General features: G+C 41.1%; 1 protein-coding gene across 2 annotated transcripts in view; it reads right to left on the minus strand.

Annotated features, from left to right (window-relative positions):
- Positions 1-24,031, minus strand: part of ADGRG4 (adhesion G protein-coupled receptor G4) — a 1,454,718-nt gene that overhangs the window by 1,078,402 nt on the left and 352,285 nt on the right. For both annotated transcript variants that reach the window (XM_086918649.1, XM_086918650.1), the window contains exon 7: positions 7,135-7,229. In XM_086918649.1, coding sequence (XP_086774775.1) covers positions 7,135-7,229 — 95 coding nt within the window. The remainder of the gene's footprint in view (positions 1-7,134; positions 7,230-24,031) is intronic.

The raw sequence follows: 24,031 nt of genomic DNA on the forward strand, positions 1-24,031 counted from the left end.
TATTCGTGATCCTTCAGCTCAACAATCGTCAGTGGCCTCAACTGCTCGAGTTAGTTGGGAATCTATTTCATCAGGTGCCTGTACTCTTTTTGTATGGCTTGTATGAATCCAATAAGGCAAACCTGCACATTTTACAGCTGTTGTTGTAACCAATATAACCTGATGTGGTTTTTCCCACCTTGGTGCTAGGCCCGATTCTCGGGTGTGATTCTTCACAACTACCCAGTCACCGGTATTCAGATCATGCGCTTGGTTTGGCTGCCTCGCAACTGCTTCTTCCCCAACCTGGTGAGAGATAGAGCGCACTTGGTCAGCCAACTCTTTGCAATACTCCAGTACCAAATCATCAGATATATTAAACAGCTTGTGTCCTGTATGCATGCTTGCCTCATTGCCCTTCACATGAGTATTTCATGGGGACTCAAACCAGTATTTTTATCTGGGATACTTCAGAGCCCCATCAGGACAAGAGGTAAAGCATCAGGCCACTCCAGTGGGGTGGATGCACACACCTTTCCCAATTCAATTGTTCTACCACTACTGAAGTGCAGTTTTTGTTCAATTTTAAATGCTTCACAAATTATTCCAATTATTTTATTATTAAAATGAGACCCTCTATCTGATTCAATAGTTACTGGAAAACCAAATCGAGGAATGAGTTCCCTCAATAGGAGTTTGGCCACTGTTAAGCAGTCATTCCGCCTCGTTGGGTATTCTTCCACTCACTTTCAACATAAACAAACTATGACAAGTACATATTTCAGTCCTCAACAAACAGGTAACAGAATGAAATCAATTTGATGTCTAACAAACGGACCTTCTGCCTTTCTAATTCTTCCTGTGCTGACTACTGTTTTCCTGCCTGGATTCATTTGTTGACATGTTAAGCATCTCTGGCAAAGACTCACTGCGACATTCCTGAACCTTGCCTTGAACTAATCTTGTCTCAAAAGTCTGATCATAGCAACTCTGCCTATGTGGGTATCTCCATGATACATTCTAGCCATGGGTGCAAGCATACAGGCTGGCATCACTGGTCTTCCATCTTAATAGACCCACACACCATCTTCAGCTCTTCTGTGATAACCCATTTTCTCCCATACCTCCTTTTCTTTTATGTCTGCTTCATCTTGTAGGTCTTTTACTTCTTCCCATACTTCTTCCTATACCCCCAAGTAGCATAGGTTGGCAGCTAGTTCCTCATGTTTAAATTTTCTTGTTTGATGCTATTTTGTATTTAGCACAGTGTTGAGCAACCTGGTCAGCATATTGATTGCCGGCTGTCACATTGTCATTTACTGACTGGTAAGCAGCACACTTGACCACTGCCACTTCTTTTAGCAACTGTATTGCTTCAATCAATTCTTTTACAACATTTCCATTGTCAATGGGTGATCCTGAAGAAGTCATCCAAAGCTGGTCAAAGTCGTGCACAACCCCCTTACCATACTGACTATTAGTGTAAATAGTTTCTTTCCAGTTTTTTCCCAATTTTACAAGCTTTAATTAAAGCTATGAATTTGGCTACTTGTGCAGACTTGACTTCTGGTAAATAGGATGCTTCGACTATTCCAGCCAATATACACACAGCATAAGCAGCACACAATCCTCCTCCTCCTTCATGGCGCATACACGAGCCATCTACAAAGAGCTCATGTTCTGCATTTACATGTACATAACCTCCTCCTGGAACTTCTCTCATTGGGCATAGTCTTTCAACTTTTTCTTTCATTAAGTACTCAGATGTCGTTCGATTCGCCTGTGCTTCTTCCTTTTTCTTTGTCCACCTTGTTTTCCATCTATCTAAATCTCCTCATTTTTGTAACAGTGTTAATAACTCTTTCATCTGTAATTTCCTTCCTGACACATTCATATTTTCTAAATCCTTATTTGAAAATTCTGCCCTATAGGGATTCTGCAATACTTTGGATTTCCCTATGTCAATTCCTATTTCGGAGGCCAAATTCATAAATTTCTCATGAAATATTTTTGTATTTCGGGTGATGTTTCTGCATATGAATAACAACTCCTCCTCACTAAAAGTGTTTATTCTATCTATTCCTAAATTCCCAGCTATCATTTCTTCCAATTCTACTCTTAATTTAAATATATCTAATATCTTTGGTTGGGGTTTTGGTCTATCTATTTCTCAGGTCCACCTTTCTATTTCTTCTTGGGTTACCATTGTGGCACTTTTCATTCCTGTAGGTGTCTGAATTCGCACTTCTTTCAAACAACCTGGTGTGACTTTATGGAGTGATTAATTTATTGGCTCTCTTATTAGCAAATCCATTAAGGAAATTACTGATTCACACTCACTGGCCTGATCATCAATTATTATATTTTCTTTCCTGGTTTGCGTGATTGGAGTAGTCATGACAGGTGTTTTAGGACAATTTTGCTTATCTCCATATAAGGGAACAATGGGACCTATAGTTACGGGTATTGTTAGTGCTTCAGGATTTTTGTTCAGCTGGGTTATTTTCAGAATTAATTCACTTCTATTTTTATTTATTGCTTCCTTTTTGTTTCTTGAAGTACCCTTTCCATTGTATTCTCGTGTAAAACCTGTGGAACTATAGGTGTTTTCAGGATCGGGGCACTAGGGGTAGTTCTATTTGACCCTTCTTGATAAGGTGGAGGATTTTTCATTAAAATATCTTCAATATAATCATCTTCTGAATCTCTACTACCTATCACTAAATGTTTTGTTTTCTCTGTACATTTACTTCATATCTGTTCTTCTGCCATCAGTACAGGATATAATCCTTCTGCCACCATGGCTTGTCTCCATTGTTTCATCTCGCTATCTCGAGTTTCTCAAAGAAACTTGGGATAAAATGTACTCAGATTCCTGTTACTTCGTGAACTATCACGCTCAAATGCCTCAGTTTCCTATTCTTCTAAAGCTTCGTACTGGGTCAATCTAGGTCTTGGTTCTAACTCATTCATGCGAGTTCGTAAATTATGTAAAATTCTTCCATTAAATGTTCCAAACTCAGGAAATGCTATATCCCATCATCCTTTGTTTATTCTATCCAATTTTCTAGCCATATGTATGATGGCGGGGTTTTTGGGGGAGGGATAAGAATTCCTTCTCTACTTTTAATGGGTTTATCCTTTTTAAAATAATTTCTAATTTTCAGCATAAAATAAATTTTTCTCTTTTCTCTATACATTTTATGTGAATTTCCTTTACTGTACTGTTCATGTGCAAACCCTATAAATCTTTTATCTGGATGAGTCCCTATTATGGTTGGATTGAGTCTCCACATACAAATCCCACTGTCTATTATTATTGGGGCTTCTATTTTGATGACTAATAAAATGTTCGCTTTTACTCTAATCCTTCTCCAATACAAGAGATAAGAGGGGTGGGAAAACCCAATAAACCCTTGCGAGCTTGGGCAGATATTGATAGTATAGGGTTAGTGATGCCAGCAAGGGACTTTGTTTCAATCCCATGCCTTTCAGTATATGGTTCTGTATTAAAGTAATTACAGAGTCCTATTGATCAAATCAATAACTGCTAAGATTTTTATCAGTTTAAATAAAGTTACCAAAATATTCACATCAAATGATCAAAGAAATTAGAGATGGGAAGAAAACACGGGGAAAGTTCTTCTTTAGTAAGATTTTGTCTTTATATAGTTTCTTGACTTATAGGGTACATATCAGCCGTAATCGTTGATTACAATGCTTAACAAATGAACAAGGAAATCGTAAAATCAACCTATATTTCATTTGAGAAAAAGTCCAATCCTACATCAAATTATTAGATGACAACTATTCTACCACAACTATCTTATTGTGGTAGAATAGATGGTTTACGATTTCCTTGTTCATTTCAGAGAAATCACGAAGAGGCTCAAGGTCAGGTATGTCCCAAGGCCTACCGCTTCAATACATTCGAGCAGGGATTTACAGTTACTATAGGACTGCGATTTTCAAAGTGTAACCAATCGGCAGCGAAATGACAGAAAGATATTTACCCAAAATTAGTTAATCCAACATGTAGAAATGGTTCATGCAAGACACACAGAGTACCTGAATCTTCACCAGTCCAAGGAGATTCCAAACCATGGCCAAATAAGCGCTGCAGTCCTCAATGGGTCTGTGGGGAAGCTGATGGTCTAGAGATACCTGTCCCCACGCAGGCACAACCCATCGCCAGTGTTAAAAAGTCCAAAAGACATTCAGCAATTCTTTAGTAGTTTTTATTCAAGAGCACAGATACAGACCACCAGCCCTAACAGCAGCTCAAATCCAACTGCCAAAGGTGCAGCTGGACAGAATAGACCATTGTGTTGTCATGGATGACACGTGGAATGCAGAGATGCTACCAGCAACAGGGATAGGAGGCAATGGAAATAAAACATAACTAGCTACATAAATAACCAGAAAATGAATAATGAAAACACAGCTGAATATAGTAGACTAAAACCCACAGCACTTTGCTAATAAAGTATCGTTTTGAATTTGAAGCTTCAAGCAGTTATTATATAGATACAGTAACCGTGAACTTCACAAAACATTCAAAAACTCTGCGTTAGTGAAGTATGTCTAAATTCCAAAATTAATAATTGAATGCATCTAATTGACTAACAAGTTGCACTTGTTTTTTTGCTACTGCACATCCTGTCGTTGTCAGTAAGAGATGCACTGGCTTGTGAAATCTTACAATTTGTTTGGCTGCAAACTTGGAAAATGTGTACCACAGCAACAGTTAAGCAGTATGGTGGCCCACAAACCATCCCCAAAGCCTGTGTCACACAAAAGCCGTCATAGAGGAACATGTGAGAGTAATTGGAGTACACCACAAGCCCATAGAGTATCCGGGAAGACTCCCAAAGGGGTAAAATATGTCATTCTATATTACAAAGATTATCATTAAAGATGTATGAGTACAGGACCTCTTTTGTGCTCTATTGCCTGCAGAAAGAACTCTTTAGAGAAGTACACAGTGCCTATCAGGAACCAGTCTACAAATTGTTCCAAACCATGACCAGTTGGATTTTGTGACCAGTTCGTAATGGGCATAGGGTCAGGGTGGATGGCCATATGGCACTGTAGAACATTGCACCTGGCATCCAGAACCTCCTGAAAAAGACCAAAGGTCCGACACAATGAACTCTTGAGGAGTGGGGCTGGACTCATGGTGTGACAAAAGATCACAAAAGTCTCCCGGACCTCAATGGTCATTGCAAAAAGCTATGTCCTGCAGCTTTGGTGCAGGGCAACTGGGCCTAGGAAATAGTGATTGGTCAAACCCTGCACCCAGAGCACAGTCCTCATGACCAATGGAAATAGAATGTGGGCTCTGGGAGATGGCATAGGACTTGACCTGTTTCTGTCACCTGCTGGGCGTGACTGAATTATCGAGAGGATAATTTTCTCAGAAAACAAAATTTATTATAAGAAATCCAAAACAGAAGGAGTGAAACAAATTGCGGAAGGGAAATGCAGCAACATACTATGTTATAAAAAAACATTTCTGAAATCATATATCACTCCACTGTTATGATCATCAATGACATCACCACAGTCATAATTATAGTTCTTTGACATGTCTTTTGACTGATTATGTCAATCAAGCCATGTTTCTACACTCACCCTTTTCAATGACATATAGACATTGCAAAATGAACACCGAAACGACGTGGGTGAAGGGCCATTAAGGAGTTTTTAAAAACTATGATAAGAGTTCAAAAACGACAATAAAAGCTAGATGGGTGGAAATAAAGAGCAATAATATGATAGAACAATAACCAACAGAATTATGTATATTCAAAACAATAAGGTATTTCATGCCTGTAATTCCTTATGTGCCATAGCAGACTCATTGTGGGCTTCACATTACCCATTTTGATATATCAGATGTCAAACAGAACAGAACAGAATAGAGTAGAATAGAATATTTAAACACCCAGACTACAGTAGGCTGGATTTTTAACCCAGCTTTAATGTGAATACTAACACTGATAACTAAATTACTAGTGCAGTCATATAATCAACATTACATACGAAGAATTCGTATGGCTGGAGGAAGATCTAATGATTAATGCCATTTACTGCCATGCCTTACTGTATTCGTAGGTGCCACTCCCCACGCTCTTTCCCCACTGTTTCCATTTTCATTTGTGATAGCAAGTGTAGGACTTGGCCTTTTTTGTCTAAAGTTCCCTAAACGTTTTGCTTCCCCCCTAGACCTTTTTTTCTGACATGGTGTTGCCACCTGGGCTGTACAACATATGGGGTGCAGTTTCCAACTCCAAGCAGTGGTGTAACTCAAACTGGGTGAGTCAGTGGAGACTAGTACAGCGCATCCTAATATAGCCAATGCACTGTTCAGAGAGCAGGTGCAGACTAGCACCTGTGATCTGAACTATGCATGAGTGAAATGCGGACGGCAGTTTGAAGCTGCCAGTACACCTTTCACTGTAGGTGGGTACACAGCATGAGTTTTAAAGGGGGCAGGAATGCCCCTGTAGGTGAGTGCAGTAAGGAACTGCATCTGCCTACAGCTGGAAGCCTGGTGGGGTCCCTTGAGACCCCCTTTAACCCCTCCCTTAGTGGGACTCTCAGGGACACACTGACTGGACCACTTTTTTGTGTCACACAGCCAATCATGCGCTGACGCACAAAGTTCCCTCATCTGTAATATCGCACACAACTATGGACAAATTCTCTCTCATTTGCATGTCGCCAGACTACCAAGCAAATGCTAACACACCCTTTTGGGATCGCGCTGGCGCTTATTTATTGCCAATGCAATCCATATTGCTGAAAGACCAGCACAAGTGTTAGTAGCCTCTTCTGCAATACCATAGTGCCCCGGGCAGCAAGAAGTGTGGCCCTTGATGACATCAAAATACAAAGCTATGAGCTAAAGTTACTTCCAGAAATAGGAATTAACCTCATTGTAAGGGGGCTGGCAATGCTAGGTCATGAAAGACACATGTTCACCTTCTAGGTGTTCCAAAAGCTCATCTTTAAGCGCAATTTCTATAATTCATACATTTGAAAACGGAAACTATATTTATATTCTGCTGATTCATATTTTAAATATTTATTGTGAATGCACTGTAGGTGATTCATGGAGGCTGATAAGTAAATGGAGAAGAGCATATTTACCATTCTTTTTGTGAGGAATAGCAGGATATTTTGATTAGGGCTCCATCCGGCAGTGCTCTCGACATTCATGTTCATTTTGATGGTGTAGAATGTGACTAGGGTCAAAGGAAATAAAATAACCTTTATTTAATCTCTCTTTCAATATTGTCGCATGTATACAAATGAAAGCATTTTTACCATCCATCCCATTAATTAATTGAATACCCCTATCCCACAGAACAGGTTAGTGCAATTGAGTAGGGCAAGTGTTGTACCACAATGTAAAAGTTTTAATATTGGCTTAAACGTATATCAAATGCACAATATCAACTACCAACGTATCATCAAGGTAAGTAGATTTGGAGTTAAGAATAGTGCATCTACACTTCTGAATGTAAGCTTCCCTTGGCAAAATGTTGGTAGCCAATATTATTGAGTCAATACATGCAGGTCGATCATTTTGACCTCAGTACTGTGACATATATGCTATCCTTAGGTTGGCAGCAAAAGATAGTCCCGCCTCTTTCTACACCAAGAAATATAGCTGAAAGTTGGAGTCATACATGCAGAATTTTTCTCTGCTATTTTGCATTTAATGTTTTTCAGTGCTTACATGCACTGCAGAGACAAATACCAGTAATGACCCAATTCACGAAAACATTTTCAGGTGGAAGTCTAACTTAGGCACAAATAGAGTGAATTTAAGACTGCAACGTATTCATAAAAGACTTCCTTAGAGCAATACATTGTTTTACTCATTGTTAGACCTATCAGCCTTAAGGTTGCCTTCCCTTTGACTTTTTGTCTTCCTCCTCCACTTCTTTCTGACCTCATTTTTGCTGGTATAAGGACTTTGAGTGCTTTACCACTGATAACCAGTGCTAAAGTGCAGTGAGTGTACCCTCTCCTCGAAACATAATATTATTGACTAATACCACATTTGGCATATTTAAATTACTTATAGGTACATAGTAAAGTGCGCTACATGTGCCATGGGTCTGTAAATTAAATTCCACTAGTGAGCCTGCAGCACTGATTGTGCCACCCACTTAAGTATATATATATATAAATCTTTATTCGGTTTATTCACAGTGGAAAAAAACCATAAAAGAGTACAGTATAACATACATTGTAAAAATACACAAGTTAAAAGCAATTCAGATAAAATTCATTTCATAATTAAGAAAAAAGGGAATTATTCTAAATATACAGGGTGCCGGTTGTGATAAATAAGACCTAGTTTTTTTTTACAGATTTTTTCTATGTTTTATAATGCACTTTAAGAAACTGCTGACAAAGTAACAGACATTCACTGTTTCTAGCATTTGCAATCTTAGAAGAGCAGGTCGACACTGTCTCAATCCCCATGATTTGAGTATCGGTAAAAGCCAGATCTTTCTATGGGCTTGATGGTATTTACAAAGCAGGATCACATGCAGATTTGACTGCGCTGATAATCCGTCACAGGGACAGGGGGGCAATTTGGGGTCCCAACAATTTTGTGATGGAAACGTGACCATCCTAAAAAAGATGTTTAGCCTAAATCTAGTGATTAACATTCTTTCGTAAGTTGTTAGCTGTAATTCAAGATACGGGTGAATGTCAAAGGCTGCTTGGATCATATTTGCATGGATCACTGCCGTTTTCGTGGAATTGGATACAAGTCTTAACAGTTCGAGATGACTTAATGCTTTCTGTTTCAAGTCTTTTTTGGAGATGTCCATGATGGAAGACGGGTCAAGATAATAGTTCTCAAGGCCTAAATCATTAAAGAAGTTCCTAACATATAAAAGCCACTTTATTTTCAAAGAATTATCCAGGCTCATTGAGTCTGCAATGATAGCTTGTGACAAGGCATTTTTCTTTGACAGCCAAATGCGACGCCACAGCATCAGGGGATCTATTTTAATTAGATCCTCCAGGTAAGGAATGGCTAATTCTAGGTGCATTGCGTAAATTGAGGAGCCTTTGGGGGTGGCTAACAAAAATCTTAAGAAGGTGTTTTCCACCTTCTGGATGGTACTGATGTCTGAATACCCCCAGACTCCTGCACCATATGTTGCAATAGCCTGGCATTTGGCTTTATATATCTTAAGGAGCTCTACTATGGGTCTTTTGCCTAATCTCTGAGAGAAAGATATTAAAGCGGCTATGGATCTCCTGAATGAAAGTGCCCTAGTATTGATTGCTTGCTTCCAGCTAAGTTGATCATCAATCATAACCCCCAAGTATGGATAGTGGGGGGTACGCTCTAACTTTTGGTTATTCAGAAAGGTAGGGTGTGGTCGTTTTTGTCCTCTGCCAGCTGTCATGACGAACGTTTTTTTCACGTTCACCTTTAAATCCAGGTTGCCCATAAATGACGTGTATCTGCTCACTGATTTCTGGAGTTCTCTAGGGGTTCGGGCTAAAATAACCGCATCGTCAGCGTAGAGCAGAGCGGGGATCAGGCGGCGGTTTATGCGTGGGAGGTCCTGGGCCCCCCTCAACATCTCCTCCTCCAAACCATTAGTGTAGAGCGAGAAGAGGAAGGGGGCCAGGACACAACCCTGCCTCACCCCACGCTCTACGCTAAATGCTGACGTCAGCTCTCCATTAATGCCAAAACGAACTCTCGCTGTGGCCCCAGTGTAGAGTTCTCTGAGGAAATCTAACAGAGGTGGATCTACTCCTAATTGGGCTAAGACCCTCCACAGCTTTGTGTGAGAAACACAGTCAAAAGCTGCGGAGAGGTCTACAAAAACCATATATATTTTCGTGGGGGTGGCCTGTGTGTATTTCCCCATTATTAGGGTAAGATTGAGGACTTGCTCCAGGGTACCAAAACCTTCTCGAAAACCGAATTGTATATCCGAGATTATGCCCCTTTCCTCAGTCCACTGCTGGAGACGCTCGAGTATCACTCTTCCCACTACCTTTCCGAGCGAGTCCAGCAGCGAAATGGGCCGGTAACATTTTACGTCTTGCCGGTCCCCCTTTTTAAAGATGGGGACCATTATTGACTTTGTCCAGGAGGTAAGGATTCCCTCGCTCGCTGCTGCGATACATACTCTAGTTAAAATTGGGGCCCATAAATCTTGATTGCTTTTAAAAAGGTCCACCGGGACCCCATCGGGTCCTGGTGCCTTGCCTGATTTGCTGCTCTGCAAGGCGTCTATGAGGTCTGGGATAGCGAAGGGCACCAAAATGGGATAGTTCACGTTGGGGAGCAAGGGTTCTGTTGGTTGGGTGTTTTTAAAAATTTCCCCGAAGTGAGAGACCCATGTATTTTCGTCAATGGCGACCTCGATTTTAGGGGTGTCATTTTCTGTAAGGAACGGGGATCTGACTGTGCGCCAGAACAAATCACTGTTTTTTGAAACTGCGCCTTGATGGAGATCGTCCCATAGTTTTTGTTTTAATTGGGCCGTTCTCAGCTTTCTTTCTCCTATGTATTGGCGCCTCAAGAACTGGATCTGGACCGGATCACGTGGGTTATTTTTAAGTGCGGATTTTAGCTTTGATAGGGCCGCTGTGCAGTTACTATTAAACCACTTTGGTTTATTGTCGCTGTTTACCTTAGGTTTGGAAGTAAGTAGGTCCTTTATAACATCTAGTATTAGGTTAAAATTTCTAAGGACTTCCTTATGGGTAGATGTAAGATCCAGGCATTTCACTATGTTAGGATAGGACCGAGTTATTAGTTTTTCCATTACGTGTGCTGGATTAATTTTGGCCCATTTGATGGTCAGTCCATTGTGTTTACCAACCTGGATCCTATTCTGCTTGAGAGTGATCGCCATCTCCAGTTTGTGGGAGGCCTTAGCTGGGACAAATAATATTATTTTTAGAGCCGCGTGGTCGCTAAGGGGGGTGACTATGACCTCGAATTCCTTCAGTTTAGTCATTATGTTTTGAGAAAGGAATATAAAATCTACTGTAGTCTTATGTCCTCTGCCCACATAGGTCGGGATAAATTCGTTCGGATCTGCATTTGGATGATTAACAATCTGGAGGTCCAAATCAGATAAAGCAATATTAGTTATACTGCCTAGTTTAGTGTGGACGAAGTGAGATAGTGGGGCATTAGATTCGTCGACTATCCCACAGCACGCCAGATCAGGAACTGTACAGGGGTGGAGATTAAAATCACCTCCCCAGATTATATTGGTTGCCTTGTTTGCAGGGGACCGGTGTTGGATTTGTTTCAGTTTGTCAGTTAAATAGGTGAGGAGGGTTATAAACTTTTCATCGATTAGGTTATTATATATATTAACCAGGATAATTATGTCCTTATTGAGAAGGGTTAGTGCTAAGATTTGATGGTTGGGATCCTGGGAGAGTGAATCCACCTTACTAAGAAGTAGAGAGTTTGAAATGTAGGTGGTAAGACCACCTTTTGGTCTGCCCATGGTACTGGTTATAGCTGGGACATTATAGGTTTTGTAGCCTTGTATATGCAATTCTTCTAGAGACCATGTCTCCTGGAGACAGATTATTTGATTTGGGTTTAAGAATTCCTGTGCGGAGCCATCGTTGATTTTATTACGTAGGCCCGCAATGTTCCAGTAAGTTACTATGATTTGTAAGGAATCATTTCCAGAATCAGTTTCTAAGGTTATAGGATCTTCATTACCTATAGGTTGAACAGTGATGGCGGGTTGTGGCGAGGAAGATAATTGAGTGTTAGTGGGGGAAATTTCTGCTAGTGGTCAGTCAACCAGATCTAAACCGCTATACCTGTTGTTTAGCGGGATGTTATGCCATGGATCCCATCGTGGTTGTTCTCTGTGTGGGGGCCATTGCGTATAGGGTTTTCTATCATCCCACCTTCCTCCCTGATAACGATGTCTCACTGTATGCCATGAGTAGTCTGGCTCATACAGATTGGGGGGACCATGATATCGGATGTTTGATTGGTCATCCTGCCTAGGGAAGGGGACGGACCAGGGAGGTTCCTGCTCCTGTACGTATCCGTCCACTTGCCTAAAGGGATAAAAGAAGGAGAGTGACTTGATCTTAATTCCTCCGTTTGGGGTAATGTCTTCCCAGGCACATACATAATCCGCTATTTGGGGATCCTCGAAGGTGATTGTTATGCAATCCCCAGGAATAGTTTTTCTGGTATTGCCCACCCACGGAACCCTAGCTACAGATCTAATTCTACCACGCCAGGAGGATGGAATTGGGCGGTTGGTCTGGAGCCAATGCTGGACCTTGTTTTTTAGGGACCAGGCCGGTTCTGAGGTAAGATCTGTTAATTCTGGAACTCCAGCCATAACCACCACATAGGGTGAGGCCTCAGGGGGGAACTCTGCCGGGAGTCTTGGGGGACCAGGATTCCTTGCAGTATTCCTCTTGGACCTGTCTATAGGTGTTTTTGGCGGTACAGGAGGAGGGAGTTGGGATTTCGTCGCTGTTTTATTCGGGTTTTTCGCTGGGGTTTTGTTAGCTGTGCTAGTAGTGGGCTTCTGAGTCCTATCAGTATTCACGGCCGCAACTAGGGCGGTCGCAGTACTTGTCTGTTGTGAATTACTAACAGAAGTTTGAGCTGATACTGTTTTTGTTGTTTTGGTCGGATTAGTGGTATTTTTACTTGGGGGGGGGTTTGAAGTCATTATTCGAAGGGTCTTATGTTGTTGATTAGGAACGGATTGGTTGACGTTTGTTACGTTAGTATTGGTTAATTTTTTATTACTATTTCCAGGGAGTTTTTGAGGACATGGCGGAAGAAGTGGCTGTTGGTTTTTTAGTAAGTTGGAGATTTGTGATTCAATGACTGCTAACCGATGTTCTAAGGGTAGTAAAGCATGTTTGACTACATTAGCTATGCTAGGAAGAGTTAGTTCCTGGGCCTCCACCAAGTTCAAATCAACTACGATTTGTTTACTGGGTTGGAGAACCGGCACTGTCGAGCAAGGTGGTTCCTTCTCTATCTGATGAAATGATACTAGAGTCTCGATATGTGACCCCCTATCATTTTGAATTAGTGCAGTGTTTGATGGTGTTCTATGAATTGCGGGTGTGTTTAAATTTCCAGAAGCCCTGTTCTTACTAATTGCTCCCTCCCTCCTGCCCCTTTCTATTCTTTTTTCTAATGAGGAGATTTGCGCCGGTGTTGTTGGGAGCAGTTCTGGGGTTTTCTCTAGGTCATAGCTGAGTTGGGAATCCGCTAGTTGTGAGACTGATAGATCCACTGTATTTGGTAAGCTACGTCTCTCCCTAGTCGGCACCAATTCAGCGTTTGAGGCAACTAGTATTGGTGATCTGGCTTCCGCTAAGGTGCCTAATGAGGATCTTTTTGCGAATGCCAGATCTAGGGAGACCCTCTCTTCAATTATAGAAATACTTTCGTCTATAAGTGTGTTGGCCTTCGCTAAAAAGTCGTCCATGGGGCCGAGCAGTTTACCCGCTGCTGTGGGGAGTTTGGTTTTATTCCCTCTCGTTAAAACCATTTCTATTACTGTTGGGTTTGGGAAACACAGAGGATGCGTAAAATGGTACAAAAAAGTCAGATTAAAAGATAGATGTTAGGGGGGTGGCCCAGTCCAGTCTCTACCAGCCTCTAACGGCCTAAAACGGCCCGGTCTTTGCCCGGGTCTTCGCCCCGGGCTGCGACCCGCGGCGCGTCAGAGGCTATGTAGAAATAGAGGAAAGAGAGGGGGCGTGGCCGCCGGGGGAAGAGGCACCGGCTGCAAGGAGCGGTGGTTTCTGGGCCTCGCAGTCCCCCGGTAGGCTTTTCCTGGGCACAAAGCAGCGCACTACGACCTGGGCGGGTCGCGCTGAGAGCGAGATGACAGACTGCCGATTGCAGTCACGCTCCCACCAGCCGACCACCGCCTCAGGGAATGCAAGTTCAAAGGAGGGTAAAAGAGCAGTTCCTCGGACACAAAGCAGGTCAGTGAGCGGCACCCACTTAAGTAGCCCCTTAGCCATGTCTCAGGCCTCCACAGCAGAGCATGTGTGTGCAGTTTTAAACTGGCATGATGACCTGGTAGGTTAAACCTCTTGCCAGGTCTAAACCTTCCTTTTTGATACATATAAGTCAACTTTAAGGTAGACCCTGGTCAGCCCGAGGGTATGGTGGAGTGTATTTAAAAAGTAGGAAATGTACTTTTAAGTTTTCAACGTCCTGGTAGTGAAAAACTCTTTCTCAACTGCAGGGCCTATCTCTCCCAAAGGATAACATTGGGATTACCTTATTACAAGTTATCCGTTTAATTTCCAATTACAAATAGATAAGACCCCCAAGCCTGGTGTCTCTGGAATCACAATTTAAAATCACAACTTATAGTGAAGTCGGATTTTAAATTGCAATTCTGAAAACGCCACTTTTAGACAGTTGACATTTGTATTTGTATGTATGTATTTTTTTTTTTGTATAGCACGTAAGTCACCAATAGGTCTCATAGCGCTGACAGTGTGATACAGGAGGGATGCCGGGGACTGCGTATGTGTTGTCGCAGTTAGCGGAACAGCCAAGGTTTCAGGTTCTTCCAGGTTCATTTCCTTTCTTTAGTCATTTAGTGCCTGCTTCCTGTCTCTGTTTAGTCTGGATTAAGGAACAGCTGGGCTTTATGTATCCCCTCTAGAACGTCGCACACAATGGGAACTTAGGTGTGACTTGATTGATCTTCCTGGGAAGATGAGAGAGTGGAGCTGGGTTCAGCCTCACAGTAACACATGAATAGGCTGCTTCTTGTCCACACACAAAGGGCTGCTCACTGTGCTACCCCAGTTTAGACTCAGCCATATGCAACTCAGTGTTGAACCTGTGCCTCATGGGAACAGTCCAGCCTGAATTTCCAAGCCAGGTCCTCCCTGCACCGGAAACAAGCATCCTTGGACCAGTTTCGGGGCATCAGCCCTCTTCAGCCAGGCTAGATTGAATCCAGTGAAACAGTGAAACAGTGAGCCCGGTACCCACATCTGGGCATAACTGGCGCACTTAAGCAAGATGGTGGATGGAATGCAGAGCAAATCAAACATTTACCCCCAGTCAATAGATCTGGGTTAAATTCATCGCTCTTTAGCTCACCGTGCCACCCCAGTTTAGACCCAGCCATATGCAAATCAGTCTTGACCCTGTACTCAGACTTGGGCCCCATGCTCTCCATGCCACTGGAGTCAAGCTATCCTTGCTGATGTGGGGTGAGACCCCAAAACCGGTAATAGGATGCTTGTTTCCTATCCAGGGATGACCTAGCCTGGCAGTTCGTGCTGGACTGTTCCCACTGAGCGCAGGGTCAAGATTGATTTTCATATGGCTGGGAACAAACTGGAATGGCATGGGGAGCAAACAAATTATTAATTTAGGCCCAGATCTCTGTACTGGGGTGAATGCATGACATTGTTCTGTAGTCTGTCCATCAATTGTTCTTTTTGTATTTGTCACCCTGAGTGGGACGGGTATTCCTAGTCGGGGGTCCCGTGTTCTCCATGCAACTGGAGTCAAGCTATCATGGCTGATGATGGGTGTAACCCCAAAACTAGTCCTAATATGCTTATTTTCAGTCCAGGGAGGACCTGACCTGGCAGTTTGGGCTGGACTGTTCCCATTGGGCACAGGGTAAAGACTGATTTGTATATGGCCTGGGAGCAACAAAACGAGGGATTTAGGCCCAGATCTCTGCACTGGGGGGAATGTATGATATTGTTCTGCATTCTGTCCATCAATTGTTCTTTTTGGATTTGTCCCCCACTTCAAAGGCCCAACTGGGTATGAATACTGGACCTCTGACGCCATAACTTCAGTAAACTTCTGGACCTGTTAAGCCACAAAGAAAAAGTGCTATGATGCTGAAAAGACTGTTACTTTTCTGGACTGCTGCTTTTCTGGACTCTTGCCTTGCTGATCAGCCCTGCTGCCTGTTTTTCTCTTGATGGAGCAAGGACTCGTAGAAAAGAGACTTGCTCGAAGACAATCCTCTCATTTAACTTCTAATATTTTATTAAGTGTGTATTGTGAAAATTAATATGCACAACATTGAACATACAAGAAAGAGAAGCTTGCCTATGTGTATTACTAAAAAGTAACTAGTGAAATTCTAAAATGGCTGCTAGCGTGAAAACTGTTTGCGCATGCTTCAGCTGCATCTACACAGTTTGACGAACTATCGCGTGGAGAGAATTTCATGCGCCTGCACAAATGCTATTATTATGTCTGCTTGACAGCTCACATGCTCAGCATCTGCTTTGCTGAAACTAAAACAAGCTATTTTACTAATGCTAATTCGTGGAAAGCATGAATAAACGAATGGGATTAGAGATAGGTGGTATACAGTGAAACCATTTATGTTAAAAATTAACATATTTTTTTTTACTCTTTTATTAGTGCGTATCTTGGACCTTTCGTATGAGTCTAAAGTCTGTTGGCCACCTGATCTCCGCGTATGCTTGATATGAAAAAAGCCGGAAGAAGTGATGTGACTCTTGAACACAGCCCAAGGTCTAAAAGGATACATACCCTGGGAACCAGTTTGAAAACCTCTAAAATGGATGGGAAAGCACAAAGTGTATGCTTTTGTTTCTAATATGATGTGAAGATGGATGGGAATAAAGTTTTATGAATAAAAATGAAGGGGTGGGATTTTAAACAATGAACTGAAAGACTAAATTGGAAAATAAGCATGGTGTGATGATCATCCCCCTTGCCTGTCCAATCAGAGTTAGTAGTTTCCTGATATTGAAACATTAATGGGTGGTACATGAATATTGTAGGGTATAATTGAGGTAGTCTTAGCTAGTTAGTGAGCATGAGACTGGAATGCTGCCCGAGTGATACAGAGTTTGCTGAATGCTGCAGAGCTCAGGATGCTGTCAAAGTGACAAGAAATGCTGATGGAATCGAATGCAGAGCCACTTTATCATAAATTCATTTACTTAGAAGAGAATCGTGGAAGAATCTCGAGGAGGAAGACAGTGTCAGAGAGGGGTGCTACGCAAGCGTCGGTGGTAGAAAGGTTGTCTATCCTGTCCTGATTCCTGTCCTGAAGCCTTTGTCGCCTGATCTTTCACAGGACACCCTTCCCAGCTCCTTGGCCAGTGGGTTGGTTTTCACACCATCCTAGGTAATATATCTTCTGTGTATGTGCTAATGTTCTTTTCTCTCTATCCTCTACTTTCTGAGCATAAGTCACTGAAAGAAATAAAAGTGTTTGATAATTGATTAATTGAATCTTCCTTCCTATGAGTGATGGAGACTATACTGTTCTTTGTAAGTGGTTCACATGAAATCAATCTAGATAAAGATTTAAAATATTTCCTGAGTCTGTGGTCATTTCATCAAATGTAAGAAGAATATTTTATGTCATTTTACCATCAATTAGTTCAACTATGGGTCATTGACCAGAGGAAATAACTTTTTGATCAGTGAAATGTTAGTTGAGAATAAGAAGTGACTAATCCTAAAATGGTAGAGAATCAAAAACTATTGACCACAGCGGTTTATTACCAGGTTGTGTGAATGTGTGTTTATGGGCCCAGGTGAGTATATGGTATTAGAGTACCTGTTGCTGGTAAGCCACGGGATCAGTATTCTGGTAGCAGAGCTATGGTTATTATTGATTAGTTTGGTGATCAGTATTGATTTTTGATTATTGATTTATGTTTAACAAAAAGAGTTAGCATCTTGTTTTATGTTGTCTGGAAAAATTCCTGTGTGAATGAATAGCTGGTGGTGATAGAAGCCATACTGCAGTGAGGTTGCTCGTCTGTTGGAATAGCATTGAAAAGTTACGCAGGGCTGGCAGTGCTAAATTAGGGACTGTTTTGTATAAAAGTTGAGTGAGTGAAAGCAAAAAGGGTTCGCTGCTGAAACTTTGGTCTTACATCACCTAGAATGGGTAACACTAAAGGAGTCAAAGGTTCTTGAATGAAGAGTAAACGGAAGGTTTTACTCGTAGTGTAAGAGGAGCAATTCTGAGTCTGCGGAATAAGTCAGAATCTATCCTTTGTTTAGCGGAACCGACAGAGTAGCTAATGTTTTAACGTTGTTACTAACAGAATTTAGTTAAAGGAAGAGTAAAATAAATAAGTATTTGTTTTACCTTGTTAAGGGAGGTTCAGTGGCCGAAGTTACACTGACGTCACAAAGAGCCGCGCTGGGATAGGTTGAAACAGCGAGCATGTGACTGACACAAATTGTAAAGGAGGGGTAAGAAGAAAGGAGCAGAACTGACGACATCAGAAAGGACGCGCTGGCTTTGGTCAGATCACAAGCGTGAGCCGCAATTCGATTTGATAACTGAGAGAAAGCTGCTTTTAGATTCTAGATGAAAATTTGTAACCTTGATTTTCATTTGTCTTTTGGTGAGAGAAAAGTTCGAGGTTTTCCAGATTATTGACCATGTATTGAGTATCTAGTATGTATGGAGAAAAGAGGAAAATTTCATTTATAAAGAAAATAAAAAAATTCTTTAGGAAAGTTAAACTTGTATTGACTAGAGAAATTGAAATGGGCCCTTAGGCTTAAAATGTGTGCACTCCTCCTAGCAAGAAATTAAAGGTAATATCATGGAACGCAGCTGGCTTAAGCAATAATAATAATAAGCTTTTACTATTGAAAGAACAAAATGCTGATGTAATATGTCGACAAGAGACCTGGATCTCAAAGAACTTGTCTACCGAAGATTACATGGTGCTGAGCCGGCCTGCGCTTCCTGTGAACAGAGGTCACATCAAAGGAGGTATAGCCATTTTACTACGTACAAGCCTTAGTTGGTCATACAAGGAAATCTCCCTTCCTTCCAACCTAATGCAGGTGATTAAATTAGATCATATGGATGACCAAGTTTCCTTGGACTCCATGTTACTTATAAATGTATACCTGCCACCCAATGCCTCTTTGCTATCTTTAAAAGATCTATTCCTTTTTATTTCTACCACCTTGGATAACGAAGATTGTAGGTCTGTATTATTGGTGGGAGATTTAAACTCTAAAGTCTCATCCCATAGTATAAGGATATTCTCCAACACCGAAAAAAAAGGAAGCCCTCAAGATCCCAATAGCTCAATTTCCAGAAAAAGGCATGACAGATAAAAGAGGAGTACACTACTTGAAGGTTTGCGAAGCCTAGATCTCTTAATTGTTAACAGAAGGCTAGATAATGATATCCCAGCTAATCACACTCATAAGGCGCCAACTGAAAGATCCATCATAGATTATCTCATCGTTTCGGCTAATTCCTTTTATAAACTTACATGCATGGAAGTTCTTGGAAACGTTTTAGTGATCATATGTTGATCTGTTTTAAATTTGATTTTACCTGTGCCAGGGTAGGCCCCTGGAATTGTAACGGTAACACAGTAGAGTTTAATGTAAAAAATGGCATAATTCATTAGAACAATCAAGCCACCGCTAAATTTAAAATACATTTATTAACCCTAATAAGTGATCAGCAGCACTCAATAACGGTCGAGGGTGATCTCTAACAATCTGATCTGCTTGCCTCCTTCTCTGTCAATATAGGTCTCCTGGCTAAATCTTGTAAATCAATTCGTGTTCCTGTCAAACAAAGACCACATTTTAACCAAATGCTCACCTTAAATAGGGAAATAAATACATTAGTGACGGCCCAGTTTTTTAATTTCTCAAGTGAAAGAAATAAGCTAATAAACCTACTAAAGAGGATAAGACAGAGGAAGAAATGCTCGCTAAGACAAATAAAGGAGGATGGGGTTTGGATGCAGCTAAAGGAGGCAGCCTCTAAAAATAATTCCAAAAGGTAGTGGGAAGTAATTGCAGATTGTTGTGGTACTAGAATGAAATCTCTACCTATACCTATAAAAGAAGAGAAATGGAAATTCCATTTGTTAGATTTGTATTCCGCAAATTCGAATTCTTTAAAATCATACATCAGAGCACTTGATCAATCTAATACCTCAGTATCCAACTACACACCCTCAGTTAATGAAGTGATAGGAATCATAAGAAAAATGAGATCTTCAGGAGCAATGGGCCCGACGAAATCCCAATGACAGTTATAAAAAAGGAGCCGCTTTTGTGGGCTACCTACCTTGCTCCGTTATTCAACTCTTGCTACTCCCAGGGCAGGACTCCACCCTCTTTGTCTGGAAGTGTGCTAATCCCTTTGCAGAAAAAGGGCCCAAGAACACACCCAGGCAACTATCGGCAAATCGCCTTATAGGACGCGGTAGGCAAAATATTGGTGCATAGTATCCTGATTCACCTTACTGAATGGGTGACGGAGATGAAAGTCCTCCCCTTAGAACAAATAGGTTTTCGCAAAAGTCATTCCACTCTGGATAATATATTTATGTTGAAACTAATTGAGGAAAAATATACAATTACTCGTACAACTAATGTGAATATGGCTTTCATAGATTTTTCTACAGCCTTCGATAAGGTAGATCATCCGCTTTTATGGAGAACGTTGCAAAACATGGGCTTGCCTCCACCCCTGTTATCCTTAATTATTGCTCTTCATTCCCAAACTTGGTGCCAGATATTAATGGGTGGAAAAAAGGTCTATCTGGTATAATCCCCACAGAAAATGGCCAGAAATAAGGATGCCTGCTAGCTCCGCTGCTATTCTCTCTATATATAGCGGGTTTACCCGAATGTTTTGCCCAAACTATTGGAGATGCACCTTAGATAGGCTCCCGTCCTTTAGCATGTCTTTTATACGCAGATGACATTGTAGTAATGGACCTAACCCCTATCAGGTTAAATAGAAAGCTGATATCACTACAGAAATACACAGTAGATCACTTCTTGAAAATAAATGTTTCTAAAAGTACAATTTTAAGTATGAAAAGTTCTAAAAGTAGGAAGTCTTGTAATTTCAAATCGCAAATCGGTCCAGAAAAGATGAGGGTTGTAGATTCATATTAACAGGCAGTTCATAGAACAAGCCTCACATCGATCATAGCATTTGTAAAGCTACGCCCCACGCGAATGGCTTGCGTATTTTCAATCGTGCTACGGTTTTTAAGGCGAAAATTCCGCCAACTCTGCTCTATGCAACTGAATCAATACCCGTTAAGGACTGGAGTTTTTTTTAGATAAGACTGAAGGTCAAAATTACGTAAAATTTGCAATTTTAGCACGGTAATCCCAACTGCAGCAATTAGATTAGAATCTGTGTTGATAAACTCTTATATTCAAGGCTTATCTAGGTTTCTACATTGGGGATATCAAATAAAAAACCAGATACACTAAGAGGTCTTTCATACCATGACATTTTTAATGTAACGGCCGGTAAATACTCCTTTTGTCAGGATTTTTTATTGGCACAAAGTCTTTGGGATACAAGAAGAATCAGTGCTTTCACTCCCACACTTAGGATTTAAATCTATCCTAAAAACCTTAAGTGGCAAAATTAGCTTTAATAAAGATACTACGCGAGCTACGCATAGCACTACACAAACTACGTAGTACCCTGTTCACACTGTGCAAGATGCCCTTTTCAATTAATGCACAGTGCGGACAAGTATCCAGCACTGTGCAATCATTGAAAACTGCATCTTGCACGGTGCGAGCTGTAATTTGCTGCCGCTCGAGTAGATTTTTACTCGAGCGGCAACTTTCTCAACGCGGACTGGTAGTTTCTCATCACGAGCGGTAGGAGCATACGCAACCACTCGCAATGAGAAACCTGACCTCCCCACGTTGAGAGTCTCGCCGGGAGGTTTATTTTCCACGCTCGCGATCACGAACGAGGAAACAGTCTCGCCGGGATGTCATTTTGCTTGCTCGCGGTCGCCAACTTGACGTTGAGGGCCGCGAGCAAGCAAAAAATTACTGCTGCACTACGCTACGCTGCACATGTTTGCACTGTGCTACGTGCAGTTCGCGTAGGGCGAAGTAGCGTAAACCTTGCAAACTACGGGAGCGTAGCATAGTGCTTTGGCCAGGGTTAAGTATATGTCCCTTACTGACCTTTCGGTCATTCCTCAAAATTAATTGAAGTAGATTTTATGATCGTATTGCATGGCTTTTTGCAAAGATTGGGTTATGCTTAGTTATTTGATTACCATGCTGTTATTCCCTAAATCGTACTTGAATAGGTTGATATTTACTCCCTTTTGTACATTTGCATATTTAGGAAATGCTTTGTTTCCTTTCTTGCCTGGTAATTAATTTTAATAATTGTTTATGCGAAATAGAATTTGATATTGTTTGTTATCTCATCCCTTATGCTGCAAATTCTAAGCACCATCCATAGTCGAATTGTTTACGTGTTGTTGAGGTAAATTTTATGATGGCATGTGGAGTGAGCCTTGTTATGTTTTGTTACTCATAATACTATGCACATGATCTTATGTGGACCTCCTAGGAGTTCCAAATCTTGAATAAAAACTTGAATTGTATTGAATTGACTAGAGAAGGGATTCCTATTCCGCCACCTAAAATGCTTGCTTCATTTATGATGATGGCGAGAGGATATCATACATGTGTATGGATAGAGAATTGGATGGAATACACAAAGGATGATGGTGTTTTAGCTTTTCCTGAGTATGGCACCTTTAATGGAAACATTTTGTAAAATTTGAGGTTGAGGATGAATGATTTAGAAGTAAGACCTAGGTTAACACAGTATGAGGCATTAGAGGAATGGGAGTCTGAGTGTATGAACAAGAGAAACATCGGAGTGGAAGATATATGGGTCATTTCCCTAAGTACTTGCGAGAGACACATGCAGGTCAGATGAAGCAATGGAGAAAAGCAATGGTAGCAGAAGGTTTGTACCCAGTATTAGTAGCTGAGGAACAGACAGGGAGCAAGTGTAAAGACAAATTGAAACACCTGAACCCGCTAGGACATGGGGAATCAGAAGAGGAATTATCAGACGATATTTTAACTAAAAATCCTCCACCATACCAAGAAGGACCAAGTAGAATCACCCCAAGTGCACCGGTATTAGGAACACCCCTGATTCTACAAATTGTACACGAGCCAACTGGACAGGGAAAAAGAAGCATTGAATAAAAATAGAGAATAATTAATACAGAAGATAGGTCAATTAAACTTGAACCCTGAAGCATTGACAATACCAGTAACTATAGGTCCTGTTGTTCCATTATATGGAGACAATTGCCTTAAACCACAAGTTCTAACGGCTCCCTTAAGCACCCCCAGAAAAGGAACTATTATAATAGATGATCAAGCCAGTGAGTGTGATTCAGTGATTTAATTAATGGATCTACTGATAAGAGACTCAGTAAGCAAAACCCCAAGAAGAGCTACACCTTGTAGTTCAAATGAAGGAAGTTCAGTGACATCCGCTGGAGCCAAAAGTGTAACAGCAGTAACTCCAGAAGTTCTGGAGAGATGGGCACAGGGAGTAGAAAAACAAAGTATGCAGGATATTGGATATTTACAAAATGAAAGTTGAATTGGAAGAGATGATAGCTAGAAATGTGGGAATAGAAAAATTGAATACTTACAATGAGGAAGAATTGTTATTCATTTGGAAGAGCATAACCAGGAATGCGAAAATATTTCATGAAAAATTGACAGAACTTGCCTCAGAAATGGGAATTGAGGTAGGTAGATCAAAAGTACTACAGAAACTATATCGAATGGAGTTTACTGAAAAAGATTCAGAAAACATGAATGTGTCTGGAAAGAAGTTGCAAGTAAAGGAGTTGTTGAATATTTTGCAAAAGTGGGGAGACATTGGCAGGTGGAGAATGAGGTGGACAAGGAAGAAGGAGGAAGCATGGGCAAAAGAAGCATCTACTGCATATAGGTTAGAGACAGTCAGGAAAAGAAGAATGATTGTGACCTATAAGAGAGGTACTTAGTGGTGGATATGTTCATGTTCCATGGACATGACAAGATATTTTGTAATTTACAAACAATTTCCCTAAACTGAGAGAGAAACCAGTTGAATGGTACAAACAGGTTGAGAGGTTCGTGAAGGTTTCAAAGGTTTTGTTAAAAGACTTGGATTGTCTGTTTGATATAGTGGTA

This window comes from Lissotriton vulgaris, chromosome 4_1 (assembly GCF_964263255.1).
Source record: "Lissotriton vulgaris chromosome 4_1, aLisVul1.2, whole genome shotgun sequence".
NCBI classification, from domain to species: Eukaryota; Metazoa; Chordata; class Amphibia; order Caudata; family Salamandridae; genus Lissotriton; species Lissotriton vulgaris.